Source organism: Peromyscus californicus, unplaced genomic scaffold, assembly GCF_007827085.1.
Source record: "Peromyscus californicus insignis strain IS unplaced genomic scaffold, ASM782708v3 Scaffold_5__1_contigs__length_169319896, whole genome shotgun sequence".
NCBI classification, from domain to species: Eukaryota; Metazoa; Chordata; class Mammalia; order Rodentia; family Cricetidae; genus Peromyscus; species Peromyscus californicus.
The window spans coordinates 134,209,002-134,233,567 of NW_026294573.1; the positions used below are offsets into that span (position 1 = coordinate 134,209,002).

A 24,566-nucleotide genomic window follows, 5' to 3' on the forward strand; every position below is an offset into this window, starting at 1 on the left:
ATTGCCTTTATTAGGTTTAGGTATGTTCCCTTTATTTCTAATCTCTCCAAGACTTTTATCATGAAAGGTGTCAAATGCCTTTTCAGTATCTAGTGAGATGATCATGTGGTTTTTTTTCTTTCAGTTTGTTTATATGGTGTATTATATTGACAGACTTTCATATGTTGAACCATGCTTGCATCTCTGGTATGAAGCCTACTTGATCATGGTGGATAATTTTTTGATGTGTTCTTGGAGTCTGTTTGCCAATATTTTATTGAGTATTTTTGCATCAATGCTCATGAGGGAGATTGGTCTGTAGTTCTCTTTCTTTGTTGCTTCTTTGGTAATCAAGGTAATTGTAGCCTTATAGAAGGAGTTTGGTAATATTCCTTCTGTTTCCATTGTGTGGAACAATTTAAAGAGTATTGATATCTTCTTTGAAGATCTGGTAGAATTCTGCATTGAAACCATCTGGTCTTGGGCTTTTTTTGATTGGGAGACTTTTAATGACTGTTTCTATTTCCTTAGGGGTTATTGCTCTATTTAAATAGTTTATCTCATCTTGATTTAACTTAGGTATGGGTTGCCTATCCAGAAAACTATCCATTCATTTTAGATTTTTCCAGTTTTGTGGAGTAGAGTTTTTTTTTTTTTTTTGAGACAGGGTTTCTCTGTGTAGCTTTTTGCCTTTCCTGGAATTCACTTGGTAGTCCAGGCTGGCCTCGAACTCACAGAGATCTGCCTGCCTCTGCCTCCTGAGTGCTGGGATTAAAGGCATGCACCACCACCGCCCGGCCGTAGAGTTTTTTTTTTTTTTAATTATGACCTGATCATTCTCTGGATTTCCTCATTGTTAGTTGTTATGTCTCCCTTTTAATTTCTGATTTTGCTAATTTGGATGCTCTCTCTCTGCCTTTTGGTTATTTTGGATAAGGGCTTGTCTATCTTGTTAATTTTCTCAGAGAGCCAACTCTTTGTTTCATTGATTCTTTGTATTCTTCTCTTCGTTTCTATTTCATTGATTTCAGCTCTCAATTTGATTATTTTCTGGCATCTATTCCTCCTGGGTGAGTTTGATTTTTCTTGTTCTAGAGCTTTCAGATGTGCTGTTAAGTCACTAGTGTGAGATTTCTCCAACTTCTTTATGGGGGCATTTAGTGATATGAATTTTCCTATTAGCACTGCTTTCATAGTTTGGGTATGTGGTATATTCATTTTCATTGATCTCTAGGAAGTCTGTAACTTCTTTCTTTATTTCTTCCTTGACCCATTGGTGATTCAGTTGAGCATTATTCAGTTTCCATGAGGCTATAGGCTTTCTGTAATTTTTGTTGTTGTTGAAATCTAACTTTAAACCTTGGTGATCTGATAGAACACAGGAGGTTATTCCATTTTTTTTTTGCATCTGTTGAGATTTGCTTTGTGGATGAGTATGTGGTCGATTTTAGAGAAGGTTCCATGGGCTGCTGAGAAGAAGGCATGTTCTTTTTTATTAGGATGGAATGTTCTGTAGATATCTATTAAGTCCATTTGAGTCATAACATAAGTTAAATTCCTTATTTCTCTGTTGTTTCAATTTGGCAGATCTGTGCAGTGGTGAGAGTGGGGTGTGATATCTCCCACTATTAATGTGTGGAGTTTTATATGTGATTTAAGCTTTAGTAATGTTTCTTTTACATATGTGAGTGCCCTTGTGTTTGGGGCATAAATGTTCAGAATTGAAACTTCATCTTGGTGGATCTTTCCTGTGATGAGTATATAATGTCCTTCTTGATCTCTTTTGACTGATTTTAGTTTGAAGTCTATTTTGCTAGATATTAGGATGGCTATACAAGCTTGCTTAAGACCATTTGATTGGAAAGACTTTTCCCAGTCTTTTATTCTGAGGTAGTGTCTATCTTTGAAATTGAGGTGTGTTTCTTGTATGCAGCAGAAGATGGGTCCTGCTTTCATATCCATTCTGTTAACCTGTGTCTTTTTATAGGTGAATTAATTCCATTGATATTAAGGGATATTAATGATCAGTGATTGTTCATTCCTGTTATTTTTTGGTGGTGATGTGTGTGTACTTCTCTTCTTTGGGGTTTACTGCTGTGGGGTTATCTATTGCTTGTGTTTTCGTGGGTGTATTTGACTTCCTTAGGTTGGAATTTTCCTTATAGTGCTTTATGTAGGGCTTTATTTGTGGATAGGTATTGTTTAAATACCTTGGAATGTCTTGTTCACTCCATCTATGATGATTGAAAGTTATGCTGGGTATATTTGTCTAGGCTAGCATCCATGGTCTCTTAGTGTCTGCATTACATCTGTCCAGGTCCTTCTGGCTTTCAAAGTTTCCATTGAGATCAGTTCGGGCTGTCTCTCGACCATTGCCGGCAGTCTGTTGTGTGGGTATCTTTGTGGATTTCTGTGGGCCTCTCTAGCACTTTGCTTCTTCCTGTTCTCATGTGGTCTTCATTTACCATGGTCTCCTATTCCTTGTTCTCCCTCTCTGTTGTTGATCCAGCTGGGATCTCCCGCTCCCCCAAGCTCTCTTTCCCTCGACCCTCGCCTTTCATTACCCCCACTCATGTCCAGGCTGTTCATGTAGATCTCATTACATTTCTCTGTCATTGGGTGATCCCTATGTCTTTCTTGGGGTCCTGTTTTCCGGGTAGCCTCCCTGGTGATGTGAGTAGCAGACAATTCATCCTTGTTTCATGTCTAGTATCCTGACCTACACTGGTGATGGGATGGCCAAACACCCTAATTGTTGTGCTAGAAACCTCATCCAACTACTGAGGGATCTGGATGCAGAGATCCATGACTAGGCCCTGGGTGGATCTCTGGGAGTCCAATTAACGAGAATGAGGAGGGTTTATATGAGCAAGAATTGTTGAGACCAAGGTTGGATAAAGCACAGGGACAAATAGCCAAATGAATGGAAACACATGAACTATGAACCAATGGCTGAGGGGTCCCCACTGGATCAGGCCCTCCGAATGGGTGAGACAGTTGATTGGCTTGATCTGTTTGGGAGGCATCCAGGCAGTGGGACCAGATCTTGTGCTCATTGCATGAGTTGGCTGTTTGAAACCTGGGGCCTATGCAGGATTGTTTGGCTCGGCCTGGGAGGAGGGGACTAGACCTACCTGGACTGAGTCTACCAGGTTGACCTCAGTCTGTGGGGAAGGCTTTGCCCTGGAGGAGATGAGAATGGGGGGGGGGCGTTGGGAGGAAGGTGAGGGGGACGGGAGGGGGGAGAACAAGGGAATCCGTGACCGATATGTAGAACTGAATTGTATTGCAAAATAAATTAAAATAAATTAAAAAAAAAAAAGTTTCCATTGAGAAATCGGGTGTTATTCTGATGAGTTTGCCTTTATAAGTCACTTTTTCCTTTGCTGCTCTTAATATTCTTTCTTTATTCTGTACATTTATTTGTTTAATTATTATGTGATGAGGAGACTTTTTGTCTTTTCCTCAATTTCTTTATAGATTTCCTCCATTTTTTTGTTTTGTTTTTTCTCAATTTCTTTATTGTTTTCTTCTACTTCTTTCTTTGCCTTTTCCTCAATTTCATTTTTCATTTTTTCTTGAAAGGACTCTAGCATCTTCATGATGCTATTCTTAAGGTCACTTTCTTTTGCTTCTTCTACCTTGTGATGATTAGGTCTTGCTGTTGGAGGAGGGCTAGGTTCTGGTGATGCTGTATTGCTCTTTATGTTGTTGTATGTACTTCTGCCTTGACATCTGCCCATCTCTTCCTCTAATGAGTATAAGAGGTGCCTGTGTCTGAGCAAGTTGCTGTTGGCCCACTCTGTGCTTGTAGTGTCTGTGTCTCAGGGAGCCCCTCTGGGTACAATCTTAGCTCTTGGTCTAATTAGAGCAGGTAGATTCTGTGTCTCAGGGAGTTTCTCTTGGGTCAACCCAAGCTAGTTGATTCTGTGACTCTCTGATCCACTCTTGATCCTATCAGAGCTCTTGGGCCAGTCAGAACTGACAGATTCTGAGTTTCAGGAAACCTCTCTTGGTCCAACGAGAGGTGGCAGATTCTACTTCTCAGAAAGCCACTCTTGGTCTAATGATGACAGGCAGATTCCCTGTATCCTGAGGTTACTCTTTGTCCAATGATGGATCTTTGTCCAATGAGAGCTCTCTCTAGACCCAATGAGAGCTGGGGGTTCATTTCCAAGCCTCAGAAAGTGGCTGGGGTCTAGGGTGGATGGGTATGGTGACAGGGTATGTAGATTGCAGGGTCCACTGGGAGGTCTTGGTGAGGGCCTTTCCACAGGAGCCCTGCCTACTGACAGGCAACTGGGGCAGATTTGGCCAGGTATTCCTGGGTGAACAGAGTCACTCACCACTAGGTCCAATGAGAGCTGGGGCTGGAAGACTCTTTTATGCCTGGTAGTTTTTCCAACTTTGCATCTAAATGCTGAGTGATTTCTTACTCAATAAATGATCAAAAAAATACAGTACTGGCAAATGGCAAATAAATGAGGTCACATACAAAAGGCTGACATTTAGTAAAATAATAAAAACTTATCCTTGTGGTGACCATTTCTTCACTTATCCTTCTAAGTTTTATGAATAATATCAGCTTGAAGAGAAGCAAATTCTACGACTAGGGAAATGACAAGTGGAGGTGGGAAGAACCACACTGGCACATACAGAAACTGCCATCAGAAAAATTTAATGAGTTTTCAATGCTTTTTCTTCTTTAATCTTACACATTTTAAGGAAAAAAGAAAATTTATGGCTGGTGATATGTATATGTTCAAAATTTATTTAAAATCTATGAAGGTAAAACATAACATTATAAAACTGTAGAAAAATATAGTTATTTACATTTGAAAATAGTTGTTCCTTTCTCTGTCTTATGTAGTCAGAAGTTCATCATATGGCCATTGTCTATAGAAAATGTGGCAGTGACTTAAAGTGAATACTTCAGCCAGAAAAGTCACACATGAGACAGAATGTTAGTGCTCATAATATAGTTACTTATTTTTATTACAATCACCATTATTAAGTTGTACTTTCCAATGATCAAAACATCACATTCTAATAAAATACAGAGCAATGTGTCTCCAGAACCAATTACAGAAAGAGAAATTCACAGACATGCTTTATTGCATACAAAACTTGATAGTAGTGATATCTGATATTAATAAAGAACTACTATGCATCAAAAACTATTTAAAGTATAAATAATTTTAAGTAGTTAGGAACACACTATTATATGTATGCACCTTGATAATGACTGTAGGTGTTCAAAGAGAAGAAGTGGTACAGAGAGAAAAGATGGAAATGCAATGAGATGATGCATGGCCTTTACTGAAGGTCATCAGTGTTGAGGCAAAGCTAGGCTTTGAGTGCTATGGCAGTATCATTTAACTTGTCAGAAAAGATCAACTGCTTTCTGCCTTTCTACAGCTCTTTCCTTCTTGCTCTCATTTGTACCTCTCTCTGCAACAGCAGTTTTACTATTCTTCATCACATTTCTCTTGTTTTCCAGCCATAGCTCAGGATTCTTGGCATAATGCTAGCATCTTCTTAGCTTGTGATGCAGTGACAGCTGCATCTGCCTTTATTCTTGATGATACTATAGACTCTTCTTCAGACAAAACTTTCTCCTCTCTTATATTCTCTTTTAACATTTCCTTGACTATTAATTCACAGCACTCTTATATTTTTTTTTGCTATTTTCACCTGTATACCTAATGCTTAGATGCCAACAGAAGTATACAGTGTGAATATTTTACAAATGGTAACAGCAATTATTCAGAATTCCAGAAATGATGTCTGCTACCTTGATTAGAGAAACATTGTTCTTAAGGTGCTTAACACTCAGCAACAAATGTTGCTACAGGTGGTTTGAAAAGAGTAAGGTACTTAGGTTTCATCAAGAGACTGTAAGATGTATCAGTAAAAGTCTCTTTAGGATTCTGTCCGCATTATGAGATTGTAAAGATTGCCTGGATAACAGTGCCAAAGTGGACCATTTAAACTACAAAAGAATTGGATGTTGGGTCTAGGAAGATAGTTGAGAAGGTAAAATGCCTACTGCACAAACATGAGAGCAATGTTCAAGCAAGGATGTTAACACCCAGACAATATTATTTATGGTACCCTAGCAATGAAGGGGCAAAGACAGAGGATCCCTAGACTTGCTGGCCATCCAGTTAAATCTAACGAGTGAGTTTCAAGCCAATAGTAGATTTTGTCTCACAAAATAAAACAACAAAATACAAAAACTCCACAGGAAAAGAAAATTGAGGTTGGCAGCTGGATGAGGTCACTGGTGGTTGTAAATATTTTATTACATAAGAAGGTCAGATTTGAACCCATGCTCACACAAGCACCAGCAACTCCTCCCCCACACATACCAAGAAGTTAAGACCAAAGTAATAAATAAAGATTGACAAATACTTAAAACTGAAATGTTTAGTTTCAATTTTGTGCCAAGGTTATTAATTTTAAAAAGGTAAAGTAGAAGATAAAATACTGGCAACACAGATAGAAGATACAAAAAAAAATTTTGAAAAGGTCAAGTTCAAAATCAGTGCCTGAACAGTGACCTCATCTCCTACCCTGTGAGGTCTTGGTACCTCTATATATTTCTGTGGGGTTCTGGATGCCCCAATCCTCCCCTACTTTGGGCTTCTGCCAATTCTGTCCCCTTTCTGGAAGAACAACCTTGCACTTTATGTTAAATACTAATCTCATTTTCAACTACTGTTAAGTTCATGTTTTTTACTTACAAATCCATACAGATGTACCACACACTAGGGTTATGTAGATGAATTTATAAACATTCTTATTACATAAAAAAAGGTAGAGCCAGATATAGGGGTGAAAACATGAGAGATCAAGGAAATAGGGAAAGCCACAGCTAAACTCACCTCACCAACTCCACAGCTTCCAAAGGTGAGATACTTCCTGTCTACCCATACCTATATGCCTTGCTGTTCTGCCTACTGATTTGCTCTTTCTGCCCAGCTACATCACTTCCTCTTCCTCCCAGCTCTGTCACTTCTTGTCTGTCTTTACAGACCTCCAGACCTCCATGGCTAACTAGATTTAGAATTTAAGGCATGTACCACCACACCTGACTCTGTTTCCAGTGTGGCCTTGAACTCACAGAGATCCAGACAGATTCCTGCCTGCCAAGTGATAGGATTAAAGGTGTGTGCTAACACTGCATGACTTCTGTGTTGTGGCTGGCTTTTTCTTCTGATCTCCAGGCAAGTTTTATTTATTAAAGCACAAATAAAATATCACCACATTTCAGGACAAATAAAATATCACCATACCTCTTAAAATGGTATCCCTCATGACCACACCCAAAACCATTGCCTGACCTCTCCTTAGTGGCTGGTTTTTTCCTCTGATCTCCAGGCAAGTTTTATTGTGAGACACAGTATATTGGGGGAAACAATACATCACCACATTTTTCCTTTTTTTTGTCTAATACTAAATAAAAATGTTACAACTAAAAAAAAAATGTTACAACTAATATAAGAAAAAAACTATATACAATAAGTACAATAACTATATATAATATATACAAGCAATAAATACATCAATAGTCTAGTCAATTTGCATTTGACAAATTCAGTGAAAATATTCCATTATCCATCATATTTTGATAAGTCCAAAATGTACCTATTTCACTTTCTATCCTATCTTATGATGTCTTTCAATTTTATATACTTTACACCTCTTTAGTGAGTTTCTTTTCTGAATTTCTTAACAAGGAAAACTATAACTGCAACTTTCTAATCTTCAACTCCCTCAGAGACCAGAGAAGGAAATATTACCTAGAAAACAGGAAGTGCAAACAAGTGACTTCCAAAAAAATGTAAGTTATGAAAGAAACAGTCAGCTTACTGGACAGTCACCCAAGGTTTCTCTGTAACATTGTAAAGCAGGTTATACACAAGGCCTACAGCTCTACCACACATTCAATGCAAGTATTCCATGTACCAGATAAACTTGAATTCTGCCAGTGTCATGTCATGATTCAGGATTTTAAATTCTGGAAGTTGCTGGTATTTTTGGAATTCAGCTTCCCATTCTTCTCAGCTTGTGGGTGGCTTCATCTCCTTTATTAAATGCCAGTCTACCATTGAGAGGCCAGACTCTATCAGCATAGTTACTCCTCCAAGAATAACTGCTCCAGCTACTGTTGTGTTGCACACCAGGAGCCATCGGTCCACTGCCTGCTCAGCTGCCTTCAAAGGAAGAGGCACTGTACCTTTTCTAGATTGCAAAGTCACTTCAGTGATGGTGTCATATTGTCCTGGCCTCAGAGGATGACTGTTGCCAAAGCTGCAATCACACTTGTCTTGGCAAGGATCAGCAGTCCCCTTTGTGTGTGTGTGTGTGTGTGTGTGTGTGTGTGTGTGTGTGTATGTGTGTATGTGTGTGTGTGTGTGTATGTGTGTCCTGCTTGTCCATTTTGGACAGCATACTGTGAGCAGTCAGTGTAAGGGCACTTTCTTGCCCAGTGGCTGACTTTTGCCACAATGAAAGTTAATTTCATATGCAGTTTCTTCAATGTCCATATCTTTTTTGAAGTAGATTGTTGCTTCCAGGAGCAGACCTGTCTCATAGTCTTAAAAAAAGAAAGAAAAAAAACTATGTTATTAAAACATCTTAAATGCCATATTCTATAGATTTTTGAAGTGTTGGAAGATGACCTGTCATTCTGAAATATATCTCTGCTTGACCTTGAAAACATACGTAATTTGACTACAAGTTCAACTGTAATGGCTAACTGCTAATATTCATTTCTTTATATCCTAATAGTTGGTAATAATAACTTTCAAGGATTAGCAAATTACATTACATTGTGAAATGAACTGCATATTTTCAATATCCTGAACAAGATTAGAAATATATGTACAGAATTTTCTAACAAAATCAATCTGAAAATTGTATCAATATATATAATTGTATACAATATACAAAAAATCCAATGCAAAATACCTAACGCTAGTAGTTGTCTTTTAAGAGTAGATTCAATAATCTACTGTTTTATCTATATCATATCTATATCCTCTCTTTTTTTTCAGAATAGATTCAATCATCTGCCCTTTATTCTATCATATCTATATCTTTTTTCCAGAGTAGATTCAATAATCTACCTTTTATCTATATCCTCTTTTTTTTCCTTTTCTTTTTTATAAACAGGAACCTTAAATCTAATCTCCTTTGTTTACTCTTTTTTCTTACTATTAACAGTAACAACGTTTAACGAACCATTCTAGGCAATGGCAATTATCCAAAACCCATTGAAAGATGCAAAGCCACCCACTCCCCCTCTTGGGAATGTGGGCATTGTGTTATTAAAATTGATTCCTGCTGTTTGGGGGTGAAGGTATCTTTAGGAGATCCTGAAAACAAAAATTTTGCATCAATTATCATTTCCTGGGAGTGGTAGCTGTATCATTTGTTGTCTAGTCTCCATATAATTCAAAAGTGCAGGGCTTATCTCAAGTCCTCGCTCAAATAGTCTACAAGGCTGGATCATTTAATCTAGTCATCTGGAAATTTTCCAGAGCAGTTTGTAGTCCAAAACTGATCTTTGGGTGATATTTGTCAGGTTAGTAGTATTATTTTTACCCATGTGGAATCATCTTTGTGGGGCCCCACAATCTTTTTGGAGACTTCAAATTTGCTGTTAGGTCTTGTCGTGAGTTCCTACAGAAAACTGATAGTGACTCCAACACAAAAGCATCTATAGGCAGCTAAATGAAGCCATTTTTCTAGAATTAGTTAGTACTCTATACGACCATTAATATCATGACAAAACATAACATATATAATATATATATATATAATGTTAATCTTATAAATTTTGTTATAAAATTTATACCTTAAGAAAAGATTAAGGAATCAAAATAGAACCAAAGAATTATGAGATTAGTGGCAATAGAATAGTCCCTAAATTTTGGTTTTCTTCTCTCCCATATCAGATGGATCTTCTGACATGATACAGAGATTTTGCATTTTCTTTTTAACAAACATGCTTGGGTTTAGAGAAGGAGAGAGCCATTCTCTAATTCCAAATCCAGCTTTATTTTTTAAATGAACTAGTACTACATAAAGACCACTTGTGTTAAGTGTCTGTAGAGAACAGCAGAAACAAACATTTAGGAAGACATATGAAATTTTATATGTGATATACCAATAGGCGAATTTAATCTTTTTCTTGGAACCCTTTTTTATGGATGATTTGTCACTTTTCTTCAGATGTCTTGTTTGTCCAGTGTTCTTCAGATTCCTTAGCCTTTTTCTTCTGAAAGTCAAAAATAAAAACCCTTCCACAACCCTAATTTTGGGGAGTTCCCCATATTGTAGGTTATATTTGATTAAATGAAAATAATTTGTTAGTGGTATAAGTTAGTTTAAATTGGATGGTCATGCTAGTGGTCTTCTAATTAAGGGGTCTCTCTTGTTTATTGAACCTTTATCAATTTTGATGGAATCCAAAGCTTATTTTCTCCTATAGAAACAAAAACAAAACCTTGACTCTAATGAAACACATATCCTGGTTTCCATTCTGAGGTCACAACATCCTTAAAGTACATAGTCTGATTTAATTCTATAGTTTTTTTTCTATTATCCAATGTCTCTGCACAGCTGTTCTTCCTTTCTTAGTAGCATTGAGAAAATTCAAAGTTAATAGCGTATTACATAATCTATTTCTGGGGGGTTTTGTTGCCCCTTTCTGTTTATTTAGCGTATCCTTTAGAGTTCAATTTGATCTTTCTATAACTGCTTGGCCTGTAAGATTATGTGGTATACTTGTAATATGCTTTATATTATAAAAAGCAAAAACTGTTTCATTTTACCAGAGACATATGCTGGAGCATTGTCAGTTTTAATTTGTGCAGGTATACCAATGATGACCATAACTTCTAGCACATATGTGATTACAGAATCAGCATTTTCAGAACTCAAAGCAGTTGTCCATTTAAATCCTGAATATGTATCAATAGTGTGGAGTACATATTTCAGTTTTCCAAATTCTGCAAAGTGAAACACTTTCATCTGTCATATTTCATTTCTCTGGGTACCCTTTGGGTTATATCCTTCTGGTAGTGGAGTCGATTGTAAAAAGAACAAGTAGGATATTTGCTTATGATATCCTTGGCTTGTTGCCAGGTTGTGGGAAAATCCTTTTTTAAACCCTTACCATTGACATGATGTTTTTTGTGAAATTCTGAGGCATCCAGCACATTTCCTATCAATAGTCTATCAATCTCCTCATTATCTTGTGCTAGAGGGCCTGGCAGACCAGTATGGGATCAGATGTGAGTTATATATAAGGGATGCTTCCTATTCCTGATTATATCTTGTAACTGAATAAATAACAAAGTTAATTCTGACTCATCAAGGATAAATTCTGAAGTCTCAATATGTAAAACCACTCATTCAGCATACTAAAAGTCAGTAACTATGTTGAGAGATTCTGAAAAATCCATTAATACCAACAGAATAGCATACAATTCTGATTTTTGAACTAAATTATAAGGACTTTGAACCACTTTACTTCAATTTTCTGATTTGTAACCTGCCTTTCCTTGTTTGTTTACATCTGTGTAAAATGTATGGGCTCCAGATATGGGTGTTTCCCTTATAACGTGATTTAGAATCCAATCAACTCCCTCTATAAGTTGAATTCTATCACTTTTGGGATATTTGCTGTTAATATCTCCAAAAAAATTACTGAAAGATCTTTACCAAGGTTCACTTTCTGCCCATAATTTGTCAATGTCCTCCTTAATTAAAGGTACTATAATTTATGCTGGGTCTGTTCCTAATTGATGAGTCAATTTTCCTTTTAAAATAAAGTCAGAGATGTTTTACACATAAGTTTTTAATTTTTTTTACTCTATTTATTTTGGTAAAAATATCCATTCTAATATAATATCTTCCCTTTGCATTAAAATTCATGTAAGATAATTCTTCAAACATAAAATAATCAAAGTATAGTCAAGCTTTGGATTCCCATTTTGCACATGTCCTTCTTGTACTTTTCTTTCCACCAAGGCCAATTTTCTCTCAGTTTTAGCTGATAATTCTCTTGTACTATTTAAATCTTTGTCACCTTCTAAGGTTTTGAACAAATTACTCAGTTCATCATTTTTTACCCCAACAGCAGTTCATAGATGGGAAATGTCTGAGAATAATCTTTGAAAGTCATTAAGTGTATATAATTGATCGATCTCTCCTAATTTGCACCTTTTGGGGTCTAAATTTTTGTAGACCTATTTTATATAATAAATAATTAATAGAATCTCCTCTTTGTATTTTTTCAAGAGCAATTAGTAATCCCCAACAAGGCAAATTTTTCTTTACTTATTCAAACATTCTTTCTAAGGTATCTGCATTTGAATCAGCTAGTAAATTATCATCCATGTAATGATAAATTATAGATTTAGGAAATTTTTTACACGTTACTTCCAATAGCTGTCATACAAAATATTGGCACAGGGTTGGGCTATTAACATTCCCTTTGGGAGAACCCTCCATTGATATCTCATAACTGCCTGAAAATTATTGTAAGTAGGCACTGTGAAAACAAATCATTCTCTGTCTTTTTCTTGTGAAGAGACTGAGAAGAAACAGTCTTTTAAATTGATAAGTATAAGAGGCCATCCTTTAGGTAACATATCAGGCAAAGGAACTCCAGATTGTAGAGAGCCCATTGGAGAATTACTTTGTTAATTTCTCTAAGGTCTGTTACCATTGTCCATTTACCAGATTTCTTGTTAATAACAAACACAGAAGAATCCCAAGGGCTGGTTGATTCTTCAATATACTGAGCATTTAACTGCTCTTGTACCAGCTCTTCTAAACCCTACAGTTTCTCTGTTGCTAAAGGCAATTGCTGAACCCATATAGCCTGGTCTGTTAACCATTTTAAAGGTAGAGCTGTTGGTGTCTTTGAAAGATTATCAGTTGTTGTGCCTTATTCTTATACAATCTGGATGGCCAGTGACTGCTCTTTACAATATCTCCTAATATTTCTCTCAGAAACATGTGTTAGTATATGATTTGTTTCTGAGGTTGGAGGGATGTTAATATGAGTATTCAATTGTTGTAATAGATCACATCCCAATAAATTCATAGCTATATTAGACACATATGGCTTTAATTTTCCTCTCTATCCTTCTGACCCTATCCATTTGAGCCATCTTGTACTTTGTTTTACTTGAGATAATGTTCCAGTCCCTAACAGCTGACCATTTACCTCCTGAAGATGCCAATTTGGATGCCAAAATTCTGATGCAATTATTGTGATGTCAGCATCCATGTCTAAAAGACCTTCCAAGAGAATGTCATTTATTAAAATTTTTATTTTGATCTTTGATCATTATGTTGATATTTTATTTGTACTGAAATGTGATTTTATTTGTATGTTAATAAATAAAGTTGCCTGGGGGTCAGAACTAATAGCAAGGCATAGCAGAAGCCAGGTGGTGGTGGCACACACCTTTAATCCAGATCACATGACAGACAGATTTCTGTATGTTCAAAGATACAGTCAGCATGGAGACACACGCCTTTAATCTCAATACCAACCATAGAAGACCTGGAGGTCTGTATAGACAGGCAGTGATGGGGAGGTCATGTGGTTGTCTTTACAACCAATGAGAAGACAGAACAGAAAGTCAATAAAAAGACACAGGAAGTAGGTCTCTTGCTGAGGGGAAAGACAGCAGCAGCAGGAAGGGTAAGAAAGATGGTTTTAAGTCTCAGCTCTCAGCTACTGCTCTGACCTCTTTGGCTTTTAACTCTGTATTTGGCTCTGTGTTTCTTATTTAATAAGATGGCTACATCTACAGATCATTTATAGAAGTTTGCCAAAAAATTCACTGTATGATTTCTTCTGATTTTCCTGTTCTCTCTGCTATAGCTGTTCTATCACCTTAAGGAGTCTGGTCTATTCCAATAGGCATTTGGTTATTTAATTGCTCTGAGAGGGGTTTCTTCAATGATAGCAGGAAGGGACTGAACTTAATTTGCCATGGGGTCCTGTGAGAGATCCCTCAGGGAGTTTCCTGATGTCAGAGGCAAATGATTACCTTGTCTGTCCCTTGTTGATCCACATCCATTGGTCCAATGGTTACCTTTACCACACCTTCTGTATAATCCTGAAGGAAGGGGCATTCTGTTGCCATTGTTCCTTGAATAAACATTGTTTCTAGGAATGCTGGTTACAGTACCTTTTCAGAAGACCTTGTTTACCACAATTAAACCATCTGACATTAGTATTTTTCCTCAAAGCTCTTGATATAACCTGTCCTATCCACATATCATCATGGTCATGAGACTCAATATTAATTGTGTCCCTGATCCAATCCTCCATGTGTGCTGATCTTGCCTTTAGCATCCTGATTACCCTCTTACATGCTGTGTTTACATTCTCAAAAGTCAAAGATTCAATTATTATCTGTCTTGGCTCTGAATTTGATATCATTCTATTTATTGCTAAACATAGCCTTTGTAAGAAATCTGTAAAGGATTCTTTGGGGCTTTGTACAACTTTTGTAAATGACTCAATTTTTTTCCTGCTTCCTCAGTTCTGTTCCATGCATTCATGGCTGCCATGTGGCATAGAATTAGGGTTTAGTTACCATATAAACATTTTCTTTGTATATCCGTATAATCACCTTCTCCAAGAAGCTGATCCTGGGGAATTTCCACACCTCCAGTCCTACATCATTGTTCTATATTTTTAGCCTCCTCTTTCCTCTGTGTTCTCCACTGTAACTGTAGACTGGCATCTAGCACTGCTGTAATTAATTCATTCCAGTCCTGAGGGATAATTCTATTAGAAGTTGACTCTGAGTCTATCATCTGCTTTACAAATGGAGAATACATACCATATGATACTATATCTTCTTTAAATCTAACATTTCCACTGGAATCCGGTTAGCTCATACATATCCTTGAGCATTTGGCACTTCCTGTAAGATTACTGGGTAGATTAATGTCTGCTTCCTGGTAATCTGAGGCTGTTTCTCTGTAACTGTATAATTCAATCCTGAGATAATGTCACATTTAAATTCTTCAGTCTGGGTCTTATTTCTCTATAATTCATTTTAACAGGTTTTTCTAAAATCAGTCCTGAGATAGGTTCAGTTTTAAATTCTCCTGTCTGGGTCTGAATTTCTACATAATTCTTTTAACAAATTTTTCTAAAGCTTTTATCTTGGCACTCAAATTTACCAATGTTTTGAATGCTAAAATAAAAATGATCAAACAAATAATATTTGTAATTGATGTTACATACATCCCATCAATACTAATTAACCTCTCATTTAATTGTTTCATTTTCAGACTGCCTAATGTGTTATCCAGCAGAGACCAAATTTCTTCCATTGTAAAAATGTTTCCCATTTTTTTAATGTCAGAAAAAAAATTTCTTTTAGCTAATTTCTCCCTTTAATATATCTTAATTGACTTACCAAGTCTGTCAGCTGCATAGAACAGTAGAAGTCTGAGAGAATTTCAAAGCTAGTGTGATAGCAGTCTGAGGTGGGAATCCAGAGATAGCCCACCACCCAGTAAGAGAGAAAAAACCAAAGAGATCCAGCCATATGAAGCTCCAGCTTGAGTCATGGGGCCTGTAAGGCTACAAGTGTCTTTTTAGTGAATTCTTGCCATGTTGGAGTGCCAATTGTAGACGAATTTCTAAGTGGTCTTATTATATAAAAAACATGGAGCCAGACATAGGAGTGAAAACCTGAGAGATCCAGGAAATAAGGGAAGGCCACAGCTAACCTCAACTCACCAGAGTTATATACTTGCACTCCTAATAATTTGTACCATCACATTTATTGCTTTTTTATTTAACATCTGTCATTGAGACAGTCTTTGGATATAATATTTGCTCCAAATCACCAAAACAGCTTGTCATCTATTTATCTTTGAGGTGAGCTCACATTGTATCATTAGTATTTTCCCTTTAGATAAATCCTATGTCATCTTCTTAGCTCTCTAATGTCTTCTGGCAGCAAGTGTCAGAATTAATTCTACAATACTGGAAGTAACTGCCTTTATTATTCCAGTACATACTTACAACTCTCAAATTGGGATGCAAGGAACTTAAGACATTCTTTTCAGAATCATTGCCAAAGCCAAGGATTCAATGCATTTCCACTGCTGAGTGACAGTACATTGGCATTCATTCCTCCATCAGACTAGATACCAACATCATTATAAACATTATTTCATTTCAGTGTCCAGACAGCTTTGGAAGGAACTCAGGGGTTCTGTGTCAGGATATTTTGCAATCACAAAGTAGTATTGTGTGTTGAGAACTTTATTCCTTTGTTAGTAAGAACTGAAACTAGAGTCCCTTCTGGTAGATGGTCATCAGTAGTTGCAAAAGGAAATTGTGTGAGGTGTGGAATTTGAAATTTGTTTGTAGTGACCATTCTGAATTAGATAAATGACACTATAAAATTCCACATGTATTATGGAATCAACACATTATATTAAGCAGCATTGGTATTGCATTTGCTCTGCTGAATATGTATGCCAGCCTGTGTAACTCCAGGTTTTCATCAGGACAGTGACTTGCTGGATCAGCGGAAACATTGCTTTACTATGCAGTCTGAATGTGGGGAGGATCTATACTTCTCTGTGGAGTTAGAAAGTGACCTTGCCCAATGGGAACGAGCCTTCCAAACAGCCACCTTCTTAGAAGTGGAGCGGATACAGGTAAGAGCCTGTGGAGTACAGTGTGTGTGTGGTACCTGGGGAAATATAACCACTCACTGAAGTTTGCAAAGTACAATGTGCACAGTTCTTTGAGTTTTCCCTCCATCTCAAATGCATCCAACATTTGGCTGTTTTTGAAAACAGTGAATAGGCATGTCTGAATAATCATTGAAGTTTTTCTCATAATTTTACCTTAGTAGGCTACTTCCTATTAAATATTTCTATAATTTGAATCTTATATAGAAAATACTCTGGCTGTAGTTATTAGTGAGATTGTTTCCACGTCTGTAGATTTGGCCACTTGGCTTCTAGATGCCTCCCCTTCATCTGTGACTTGCATAATAATTTATAGTATGTGAGGCTTTCTTCAAGGTTTACTTATTGGTGAAATTATTAAGGCCACTCCACATAGTTAAAAGGAGGTTTATTTTGTGGAGGACCTACAAGTGAAGGGATAGTTTACAGGGTCTGGGAAAGGTGTGGCATAGTCTGGTGGTGTTCTCTGGAGAACTCTGCTCGCTCTACCTCCAGCATCCAGGATCCAGGAACCAAGAGAGCCCATGCATCTGGATCTCAGGTCTTCAGCGTCCTCTCTCAGCCCCACCGTGTAGGCCTGACTGTTACTGAAGCCTCAATGGAGGTTGGAACTTCCAGATCAAAGCTGGAATGGCTACCCACTACAGTTACTTGATCCGTGGGCAGCCTCATCATTTCTAAGGCTGCCTAACAGATCCTTTCATAGCAACTCTCCCTTCTTCCACTGTAACAAAAATACCACTTTATTTCACTGTTTTCTTCAGCTGGCTCACATCATAACATTGAAAAAGCTTGTCATAGGTTGCTTATTTTATTCCTCTATGAGTTGAAGTCTAACACATTTTGTGAATCACAAGTGTCTAGCCAGTATTTACTGAACCGTATATATTTCTCCAGTATGAAGACATATCTAGATCAAACTTCATAAATCTTTTAACCTCTCATGGGAACCTGAAATGAGACACCTCACAGAATTGGTTTTCTGTTTAACCTGGAGCAAGACACAGCAAAATTCAAAGTTGACTAGGTTCTTGCCCCTTGCGATAAATTCATAGATCTAGGACCAACACACATGGACACTTATTTTTAAACTTGTATGATGACAGAAATGAAAGGAACATATCTGGATTCTGTTTAATTTTTGGGTTGTCTCATATTTCATAATTTATCTTTGTTAACTATACTAGAAATCTGTAAAAAGTTGAAAGTTGAAAAATTTAGATTTTTTATTTTCATATTTGACATTGTGAATATACTGACAGAAAAAAATATTGTTTAATTTTTATAGAATGACTATCTCAGTTTCATTCAAGTTGGTAAAAAATAAAGATATGAACCTGGCAGTATATACCTATAATCCCAACAATTGGGAGGTAAAGGCAGATAAAAAAAAAAGTTGAATGTCATCCTCAACTACATCGAATTTGAATCCAGTCTGTGCTACATGAGACCCTGTAGTAACATAGCAAAATACAATAAATAAGAAAACATGACCTAATAAAAAATAGGCATAAAAGGAGAAAAGTAATAACTTGATTAAAGCTATTGAAGAAGTCATGAATAAAAATGTTTTTATTTTGAAATAGATTTGAATTAAAAGGACTGCATAGTAATATTTTCTATCTTAAATTATATTTACTTGCTTATTTATATTTTGTTTTGAACCTGTAATAAACTTAGTATAAATACTAGTATATTTAGTAAAAAGGATGATGCATAAAAACACACATATTTAGTACATTCCATTTTATCATTTTAATTTAATATTAAACTTTAGAAAATGTAGTGAATATTGAAACATAAAAGTCACAACTTACATAAATAAAATGCTATATTTCCTAACTTAAAAGAAATAATATAAAGTAAACTTCATTTAGCCTAACTTTACTGGCTTTATAATTTTACCAGGGTCAGTGAATTTTGGCAGTAAAGGACACATTTGTTCCATAACTATATGCTAACCCAATTCAACAATTACCTCTTTTAATATGATGTTTTAGAGAGTATATTAACTTCAAAAAGTTATTATACTTACTTAAAATTACTTTGGATTAATTCCATATATGTCTTTACCTGGTGATAGAAATTTATGTCCAGAAGGTCTTTAAAATATTTATTCTATGTATATTTTACCTATAGATGCTGTATAATACATAATTATGCAAAAAACCTTGTCAAGTGATTCATGTTTGAGCTTCCATAAAAGAATAATTTTTATCACTTTTTCACACTAAAAGAACATTTCATTACATACATGTAGCAATTAAACAATAAACAAGCATTTTTTATTTAAATGTATCAAATCCACTCATTATATTTTTTTTTTTTTTTTTGGTTTTTTGAGACAGGGTTTCTCTGTGTAGCTTTGCGCCTTTCCTGGGACTCACTTGGTAGCCCAGGCTGGCCTCGAACTCACAGAGATCCACCTGGCTCTGCCTCCCAAGTGCTGGGATTAAAGGCGTGCGCCACCACCGCCCGGCTTATTTTTTGACATTTTAAGTTATGCAGTAAAATTTTAGTGGATCTCAACTTAATATCATTTATTTGTTTCCATTTAATGACTATTGAAACAATGTAATTTAATTTGGAATGTTGAACTTTATGAGAAAATTCTAATGCACTCTAACAAATGCAATTTCACCTGGAATCTTCCTTTTAATGATGGTACGAAGAAATAAACAATTACACTTAAAAAAAAAGTAAACACTGTAGCTTTGAATATTCCTTAATGTTGATAGTAGTTTTAATAAATTACTATTGACTGAATCCATCTATCTAATATGTCCATGTATTAAGGAAATACAATAATACTCAAGCACATACTTTTAGACCCATTTAGTATGTCTCCTAATCTACGATTTAAACTCCAAATAAACATTTGTTGTAGTTATAAGTTTTTAATGCAAATTAGGTTTTAATCATATGTATGGGTATTTGTGATAGGCAATATATTTTAAATAAACACAATACAAATATAAGCATTAGTGTTTGAAAAATGCTGAAGGAAATAGCTCCCCCTTATGTTAATTATGATAATAGTCCATCTAATATAGCAATTTAGCTTGAAATGAAATTTAAGTAAAACTAGAAAACTAGATATAAAAATGCTTCATGTTGTGTATGAGGCCCAAGTTATTTCTTTTCTGATTTATGTCCCTTTTATATTTTAGTATCTATATTTACTCATCTTCCCAAAATATTTACAAGTAAATTTATAATGCTGAGAATCAAACATAGGGCCATATTCATGTTAGGAATGTATTATACTACTGAACCTCACTCAGGCAGATATTAAGTATTACATGCATAGGGAGAAGATGTTATCTTCCCCTTGATAGTGAGGTTATATCAATCACATGGAAACTAACAGTAATATCTGTTTTTTCAGTGCAAGACCTATGCATGTGTGCTAGAGAGTCACCTAATGGGTCTCACTATTGACTTCAGCACAGGCTTCATCTGCTATGATGCAGCAACAAAGGTAATATGTTCCAGGAGGCAGGAGAAATAGGTTGGCAACATTACCAATCGAAAGTGAATAAAAAGCCTTTGAATTTATTGAAGAATGTAAAATAATTATATGTTGGATGTAAGATCTTCATTTTCATTCATGGAACATAAATTACATTTTAATGTGTTTCTCCCAAATAAAATTTGAATTTTCATAGTTAATATACTGAAGTAAATATAAATCATTCTGTCCTTATATGCATAGAAATACAGAAAGATATTATTGATAAGTTATATATAGGTAGAAGGAATATCTATAATATGTCAATATATGATAGATAGATGGTAGGTAATAGATGGATAAAAGATACGTGATAGAAAGATGTATAATAGATACTTTCTGAAAAATATAGCTTCGTAATTATAACATTTTCTTCCTTTATAAATTATTTTTAAGAGTTCCTATATGACTTTTCTGAATTAAATCTAGATGATGAATATAAGGACAACATGTTTTTGATTTTTATAGTTAATGTCTCAGAATTAGGTACAGAATGGTTCAATTTGAGTGTTTGGAAATTCTAGCAAGTGTCTGTTATAAACACATGACTTAACCTGAATGCTGTATATTGTGATAGCTTTCACATTTCAAAAAACATTTATGCCCACTGGATGAGGAATGTACTTTTTTTTTTTTGGTTTTTCAAGACAGGGTTTCTCTGTGCAGCTTTGTGCCTTTCCTAGAACTCACTTGGTAGCCCAGGCTGGCCTTGAACTCACAGAGATCTGCCTGGCTCTGCCTCCTGAGTGCTGGGATTAAAGGTGTGCACCACCACCGCCCGACAAGGAATGTACTTTTCTTAGCAATAAAAGCCATAAGAATTATCAATTTTGGTGATTATGGGGTAACATGTTATAAAGCTAAAGTATTCCACATTTTATTATCAGTTGGAAGTAATCTTCCAACTCTTCTGGTTCCCATCTCCTAGCTCATGATACAGCATCTGCATTGGGCTTCAATTTGCATGAAGGTGTCTTGCCACCCTCTCCTTTATCAAAAGATTGTCTAGCATGGCTTAAATTGAAACATTGCCTCCCACTAGTTTTATTGATTAATGAATAATCTGTTATTAATCTTCTCTCAAATTAATGTGTGCACAAGGGTTTCAAAGAAAATCTCTAAAAATAAGACAGTGACACCTATGGGTGAGGAAAGTAGCATATAGATTGTTTAGGAATGAAGCCAATTGAATAATGTGCTGAGCTGATCACGTGAGCAGGACACCAAGCATATGCATAGAGAAATTACGATGGTTCGATATCTATCACCTGTGATAGTCATTTAGTAAGTTCCTACTACCTATGGATTGCTAGTGATAGCCTGGTTTTCACAGTAAAATCCAATATTACACACTAGAAGAACAATATTCTGTCACTTAATTTGTGGTCTCTGTGTGACACTTAAAGGATACTCAGTAATTAAGATTCCTAGATGTAGCTAGCCTTCTGATATTTTTAGTTCCATGTAGGCACCAGTTCTACTTCTCAATGTTCAATGAGTTGTGTGGGTAGTGTCTTTAGCAATGGGGCCTTGCAGTCAGTTTGTGAAGAGCAACCTATTTTCTTGGCAATAGCCTAAGTTGTTTAGTGATTTCTGTGTGGCCTCTTCGGCCAACAACTCAATTGGGTGTAACTCAATCCCAGTACTGGAAGCTTTGTTTGGTGACAAGAAATGGACTGTTGGGGCTCTGTCTTACTTGTTTAGAAACTTCATTAGGATGCTTTCATACATTTTAGGAAGTTTCCCTACTGCTCCACTAATGGCCCTCAGTTCTAGCTCTCTCTATTCACATTCTCTCTGTCAACCCCATCTGCCCTCCCACACTTTACCTAATCCTTCCATTTATGTACCACTTCCAGTCCCCATTCTCTCATAAAATTTATTGCATTTTTCCCTCCCAGGGAGATCTACATCTCCTGACCCCATTCCTTTCCTGTATGTCTAACTTCTTTGCGTCTACAGATTGTAACTTTGTTATTATTTATTAAATGGCTAATATTCATGTGTAAATGAATAGATACCATATTTATCTCTCTGGGTCTGGGTTACCTTCTAAAGATGATGTTACCTAATTCCATTCATTTGCCCACAAATTTCATGATGTTGTGTTTTTAGAGAGCTGAGTAATACTCTATTGTGTAAATGTACTCCATTTTCTTCATCCATTCTTCTGTTGGGGGATATCTAGGGTGTTTACAATTTCTGGCTATAATTAATAGAGGAGCAATAAAAATGATTGAGCAAGTGTCCTTCTTGTGGTATAATGACATATCCTTTGGGTATTTGCCCAAGAGCAATGTAGCTGGATCTTTGAAGTAGATTGATTTCCATCCTTCTGAGGAAGCGCCATACTGATTTCCTTAGTGGCTGTACAAGTTTGCATTCCCACCAGCAGTGTAAGAGTGTTTTCCTTGATCCACAGTGGATTATTTTTCAACTAAAGTGCACTGAACAAACAATATTCTTTACATATTCTTAATACACACACACACACACACATACACATACACACACACACACACACTTTGGATAGAAACAAATATTTTCTCAATCTTGTTTATGTACTCTTAGGTGTACCCTTGAAACTTTTACTGAACTTGTTTTCTCAGGACCAATATTAGATAATCATAGAGTAGAGATATTTTTACCAGGAACATTTTTCATTTTGCTTGGAATGGAATAGTCTTATCTCAGTGAAGAATTTCTTTAAGTTATGTCTTTGAGAAACATGGGAGTCACCTGATATATATGTAAAAGAACAGATTGAATATTAAAATATAGGCTTTGAAGAATTCATTTAAATTTATATATTAATATTGGAACATATTACTAAATAAGATTAACTTTTATATATTAATTATGTAATTTCTTGACTTGAATGCAGACATTAACTTTGTTGATTTACATTTTCCTTTCTGTCTCCCTTTAGGCTGTACTATGGAGGTATAAATTTTCTCAACTTAAAGGCTCCTCAGATGATGGCAAAAGCAAAATCAAATTTTTGTTTCAGAATCCAGATACTAAACAAATTGAAGCAAAGGTAAACACAAGAAACCCATTGAATTTCCAATTACATCAGTGTCTTGAAGATGCAATGAGGAGAAAGTTTAGGACCAATAAGTACAAATGTTCTTTGTCTACCTTGAAATATTGCTCTGACCCTAGAGTACTTTTACTTTAATTCTCTAGTGACAGATTTTCACTGAAAGGCATCACTCCAGAAAAATTATATTTGACTGCTTCTGGGTCTTAGTTTTACTCTGGTATGAACCAAAATTATGTGAGAATAAAACAGTATGCTAAGACCTGAAGGAGACATATGGCTGTTTTTTCATTAAAAAAATACTTTGATAAAACTAGCTGGTTCATAGTAATCCATCAAACCTTAAATGTAAGTATAAATTCCCAAAGAAAATGTTTTTAAGCAAATACTGAATAATTGCTAAGTAATTATGTTTTAAAGAAGATTAATTAGTCAATGACTTTTCACATTGCTTTATATAAGTCATAGTAATCTGGAATATGATAGCTATGTTGTTAGTTCAATAGAAAGTTTAAACAATTTTATATATATAATTATTTATAATTGCAAAAATTCAAAATTTAACTTATTTCCTTTACCGTATAATGAAATTGACAGTAAGATTGTTTGAGTTAAAATAAATCATAAAAATATTGTTTCTCTGGGGGAAGAAATTGAAAATTTAATCCCGTGACGTGGAAACCCAAAGTATTTTTTCTTCTATGAAGTCAAATTACCTCAATTTATTTCTGAAATCATTTCCCTAAGTTCAGGTTGAGTCTTAGACTGAATTTCAAAGCCTTCCCAAGCATAGCTCTGTGTGATGTTCTATGCAGTTGCTTACCACACTATTCTACTTTCTGACCAGAAGCATTCCTTTTAACAAGGTGATAACAAAGGCCCTGCTTTGTCCTGTATGTCTGCCTATGCCCTTTTTCTACCTTTCTTTTCTTATGTCTGCATCCTTCTTGAGAAGTCTCTCCTACATTTATATCTGTCTTTGCTGAAGTAGAAGCTGTGGTCCTAGCTTTCATGTGCTTATTCCTTCTCTTTCGTATTTCTAATGCATGGGTGTAGCCATATTCTCACCTTGCCTTTGTATCCCATCAGGTTAGAAAAGTGTCTTTTCACTGCCTTCTCATGTAGTTTGCAGTTTCTGGACCTTCACTCTGATGTGGTGTCCTACCTCCACAGCCCTTGCCTTTGTTATTTGCCCTCTCTTTTCTCCCTAGCTATCAATGAAGCATCATAGTGCTGGTACTTATACTGCTCTTTATGATGATTTTTGGT

The 24,566-nt window shown here is 35.7% G+C and overlaps 1 protein-coding gene across 14 annotated transcripts in view; it reads left to right on the forward strand.

Annotated features, from left to right (window-relative positions):
• The window catches only part of Sntg1 (syntrophin gamma 1), a 728,018-nt gene that overhangs the window by 673,521 nt on the left and 29,931 nt on the right, over window positions 1–24,566 (forward strand). For all 14 annotated transcript variants that reach the window (XM_052717737.1, XM_052717738.1, XM_052717736.1 and 11 more), the window contains 3 exons: window positions 16,555–16,707; window positions 20,132–20,224; window positions 23,184–23,294. In XM_052717737.1, the coding sequence (XP_052573697.1) occupies window positions 16,555–16,707; window positions 20,132–20,224; window positions 23,184–23,294 (357 nt within the window). The remainder of the gene's footprint in view (window positions 1–16,554; window positions 16,708–20,131; window positions 20,225–23,183; window positions 23,295–24,566) is intronic.